At 36.3% G+C, this 4,981-nt stretch overlaps 1 protein-coding gene across 1 annotated transcript; it reads left to right on the top strand.

Annotated features, from left to right (window-relative positions):
- Nucleotides 1-397: 397 nt before the first annotated feature.
- SRP19 (signal recognition particle 19kDa) lies at nucleotides 398-4,280 on the top strand (the record flags this gene model as incomplete). Its single annotated transcript, XM_010295043.1, has 4 exons — nucleotides 398-513; nucleotides 1,500-1,571; nucleotides 2,794-2,905; nucleotides 3,941-4,280. Coding segments are annotated over 4 exons (434 nt in total), but the record flags the coding sequence as incomplete, so codon positions are not given.
- Between the last annotated feature and the right edge of the window lie 701 nt (nucleotides 4,281-4,981).

Below are 4,981 nucleotides of genomic sequence, written 5' to 3' on the forward strand. Positions count from 1 at the left end.
GCAAAATACCTAGCAAAAAACCCCCATCTTTCTGCTTCTGTGAAGAACTTGGCAATTAGTGTACTACAACCGTACACTTTTCAGAGAAATGTGTATGTTTCCTTCTAGGTTTCAGGAGTTTAAGAAGTGGGTCAAAACATTCTCTTTCAGCCTTCTTCTGAAGATAAATAGTGCTTTGTACATACTGTGCCCCAAAAAGTGGTGTCATGCAAGGAATGTTTCAACCAAATGGTCATGCTGTGTCCTGGATAACTTAAAATGGGGTTTTGCAACATCTTAATAATCGGTCTAGGGGAAAAAAAATGGTTGTTCTAAGCTGCTGTGGGAACTATTGTGTTGTAGCCATGAGATTTATTTTTTGTTTTACTAGGAAAATATTGCATAAACAACTAGTGAGTTGATATTACTTACTTAAACTCACTGTTTTCTCTTTGTAGATTCATCTGCATTTATCCAGCGTATTTGAATAACAAGAAGACAATAGCAGAAGGAAGAAGGATACCTATAGACAAAGTAATTTTGTGGGTGGCATGGAAATACGTTTTGTTTTGTATGCATTAGTGTGTAGAGAGCTGGAAAATAAATCTCAAAGCAGTTGATCTTTCCTGTCCACCATGGCAAGCAGCTTGATAACTGGTAATTACAGTGTATTTGAAGATAATGTAGTGTCGGCATGTGAATTTGGTAGAAGAGCACTGGGCTTAAGTGTCTGCTGTCATGTGAGCAGCACCTTTGGCAAGCAGGTGAACTGATAAGAAACTCAGTGCGCTCTACCTCCTACGCAAGTGGTTTGCCAAATTTGAAAGTCATGGAGAAAAGAATAGCTAGCTAATGATTGTGTGCTTGGTGACTGACTATATATGGCTGTATTCTGTGCCTCATCCCCTTTGCTGCTGTCAAAGATAGAACTTACAATGCCTGTGGCACATAGGTTTGGTAGTTGTTGCTTTTAGTCAGAAATAGGTTTAGTCATCTCACTGCTTTATAATATTTTTAAAAAGCAGTGTGGGAACATAAGGGCTTTTCTTACTGCTTAGGGTTGGGGTTTTTTTGTGGTAATAGTTAAAAATAAAATCTTTCTTGAGCATGCAAGCTGCCAATTGAAGATCTATCTATGGGAGGAATCTGCGTAGAAAATTGCTGTTCTTTTCTCCTTCAGTCCTTACAATAAATTTGCTGTTGCTGATTCATGGCTTTTGGTTTTTTTTGTAAATATAATAAATGTGATTTCATCCTAAGCAATTGTTTTACTTATTCCCATCCTAATTAATTCTGTCTCATCTGTTTGTTGTTTCATTGATGTCTTACATCTTTTTTTGTGTTTTCTAGACTGTAGGAGCGCTCAGAGGTGACTTCTACAGTAGATTTGTCATTATTTGAAGTACCTTCTCTTTCCCCATCTGCTTTTTCTAGTTATATAGGGTGTGAAAGTGGTAACTATTGCTGTATAAGTAGTTCATAATTGAAAAATAATTAACTGTAATACATTGTTTCAACAGGCTGTTGAAAATCCCACATCTACAGAAATCCAAGACGTATGTGCAGCAGTTGGATTCAACGTGCTATTAGAGGTAATTAAAAAAAAAAAAAAAAAAAAAACAACAAAACAACAACAAACCACACACGTGCCTCCCCACCAGTCTTGGTATGTGTCTCTGTTCTTCTTCCATTCTATCTTATCTTACAGACAGGGTAAGTTGCAATTGAGAAATTTTTGTAATCAGCCAAGATATTCACTTGCTTTGAGAAATAACTGACCAAAATGATGAATTACATGTTGGAAAACTTTATGCAAGGCAAGAATAACCTGGATCTCTGAGATGATGCCACTTTTTAAGCTTATAAACAGATTACTTTTACTTAACTGTCATTCTGAGAAGACTACCCTAGATGCTTAAAAGTATGTCAGAATAAAAGCTGATGTTGCAAGCTGCAACTCTGCAAATTAAGCTTTTAAAAAAGCATATTTTTAATGAAAGGTGATTACCTTTTGGAATGACTGTCCTGTAGCAATACGATTCTGATGCTTGAAATCTTCAGGGCTCTTTGGAGTTATGTTTTAGCCAGAGAATGTTAATTTTTTACTGCAATACCTGCTTGGTCTTTAAATAGTTTAAGTGTGTTGCTTTTTTGTTAGGGCATGAGCCTGGGTTTGTAGAGAAGAAACTTTTTGCAATTCATTTTCTAAAGTAATTATTAATCTAAATTCTCTAGTAAAGGAAGTTACAGAAAATTCAACAGTATTTTAAGTCCTCACCTAAGAGTGTGACTGGTAGCCAAAAACCAGTATAATATCACTTTGCTTTTCAGATGAAGTCAAATATATTCCTGTTAGTGCACACCAGCCTTGTGAAATAGCCAGTACTAGTAAGAAACCTGTAACATTTTAACAAAAATTAAGGCTATGAGTATCCAAAAGCAGTGGGCCTCAGACTGTGACCTGCTGACATACTGTCTGTAGGTGTCCAGAAGGGTTTGTGGCTGTGGAGATGAAACAAAAACCTATGTCACTGTGGTCCAGAAAGGTTGGGATGTAGAAGAGTCCCTGTGGCAGGTTCCTCGCTAAATTGTTCAGTACCAGTAGTTGGTTGCAGCAGTGCTGCTGAAAAAGCTAAGACTAGCTTTGAATACTACTGCAGTGGCTAAATGGTGGGTGAAACTGCTGGAGAGCTATGGTTATGGTTTGCATATGTTCAGAAGAATTCCAGGCTGCTATGACTTTGATTGCCTGACAAATTCTGCAGAAAATTATTCCGGTACTTATCATAATAAGTTTCTCCTTTTGTCTGACAGAAAAATAAGATGTATCCTAGAGAGTGGAACAGAGATGTGCAGTACAGAGGTAGAGTACGAATCCAGCTCAAACAAGATGATGGCAACCCTTGTTTACCTCAGTTTCCAACACGTGAGTAGAGTACCTGGGTTAGGCACTTCATCTGTTACTAAAACAGGAAGACTTTGTTTATTTTGTTACGTTACCACCTTATTTAATTAGATTCACTATTACAAATTTTACAACTTTACGTTAAATCTGTTTGCATGTATAAGTCAACCAAATCAAGTTGGTGTGTGAGCAGTGAGTGGAGTTTGTAAAATGCTGTTGTCTTTAATCCTGCTGTTTATTCAGCACTTGAATTGGAGGAGTTTGTGAGGAGTATTGTGTTATTGCTATGTTGAACAAAGCAGCCATTCAGTTTTGGCTTACTATTTTGTTGACAGTCGAAACAGGTTATCGTATGAAAATGGCTAAATTCCACCTTTTTCTTACGTTACATACATCATCTAATCATCAGTATGGGTGCCAAACTGATAAAGTACAATACTGACTTCAGTTTTCTACTGGCCTTTTTTTTAAATTAACAATGGAGCAGCTCCCTTTAACTAATTAACAAGAATAGTTCATCTTAAATGGCAAGTAATTTAGGCTTCTGCATTTTTCCTGAGTAATCAGTATGTAAAAGGAAAGCAAATATATATGTGAAGGAAAGAGCAAGGAGAATACTGAATCTAGAGTAGCGTAAGAGTGTTGTTGGTCAGAAAGAAATTATTTAAAACGATACTCCTGCTGGAAGACAGCAGTGCCTTCTTAAAAAATCCATGTAGCTTTTGCCTGGTCATTCTGTCCCAGGTATTTTTAGGCCATTAAAAGGTGAAGAGAAAGAGTAATAGGAAGGATGTAGGTACTTTGGAGATTGTCAGGTTATGTGCCAGTTGCAGTCTGCTGTGACATTTATCCGTCCTGCACTTTTTTAAAATTAAAAAAAAAGTTTGATAAGCATTTTTCACAAGCTGCTAGCTACACAGGGGAAGGAAGCAGAACTCCTAGGCTTTTATATGGAGTTCAACAAAAATCTAAAGTGCAGCTGAAGTTTCTAACGTGAAAATGATGCAAATGTTCTTAACACTGCAGGCATGCATTGATCTCTCCCTGTATTTTTAGGTAAATCAGTGATGCTGTATGCTGCAGAAACCATTCCCAAACTGAAAACAAGAACCCAAAAGATGGGAGGTAGTGATCAAAGTCTTCAGCAAGGAGAGGGGGGCAAGAAAGGGAAAGGGAAGAAAAAGAAATGACTTCACATCTGGAGTAATTGTTACATCACATAGTCAGTTGTACTATGACAAGTGTGGATGGATGCATTACTTGCTGCAACTTTGAAGTGAAAGATAGAAGCCAGAAATAAATAGGAGAAGCTGAATAGAATGGCTTGCTTTTCTTGGAACTGGAATGCATGTAGCTGCCTCGCATCTGTGTAACAATAAATCTTGTCTTCACACCCAACCTGCAAGTCTGAAGCTAGCACCTGCTTTTAGAAGATGAAGAACGTAAGGAAATGGGTTATGTGGGAGAATTACTCTTTTTAGGAGAAATATGCAGCTTTTGATAAATAAATAAATAAATAAATATTCTTATGCAGACTAAGATACCTGAAAACTGGTTGCCTTAGTAAACTATTTATCCATGCTAGGGAAGTGATTGTTTTAATTCTGGAGGGTCTTTGTCACTAATAGAAAAATGTAAATCAATGAAGTTATGGCTCTCTAAACATACCTTGCTAATAATCTTTCACCAGTGTCAAATGTACTAATAAAGGTGACATGTTAATTTTTAAAGGTGACATGTTAATTTTAAACTGTCATGTGTGCTAATAAAGGTAACGTTGATTTTAAACTGTCAAGTGTGCTAATAAAGGTAACACGTTGATTTTTAAAAAACATAATTTTATAGAATGCTTTTTCTTTAAGTTTTTTTTGTTTTTCCTCCATAGCCTGTTGTAGAGAAGTCAGTGACAAATACTGTAAGGGTAATATTGTAAAGTTTTAAGATAATTTGAAAAAAAAAAAAGCTCCCTTTTTGTCTCTTGTAAAATATGGGATACTATATTATCCTATTTTTTGTGGTTGCTAGAGAGCTTAGGAAATGTAACTTTGTTTTCTACCTGTCAAATACCATTTCAGATGTCTGAGGCTTGCAATATCT

Source organism: Phaethon lepturus, unplaced genomic scaffold, assembly GCF_000687285.1.
Source record: "Phaethon lepturus isolate BGI_N335 unplaced genomic scaffold, ASM68728v1 scaffold50079, whole genome shotgun sequence".
NCBI lineage: Eukaryota > Metazoa > Chordata > Aves > Phaethontiformes > Phaethontidae > Phaethon > Phaethon lepturus.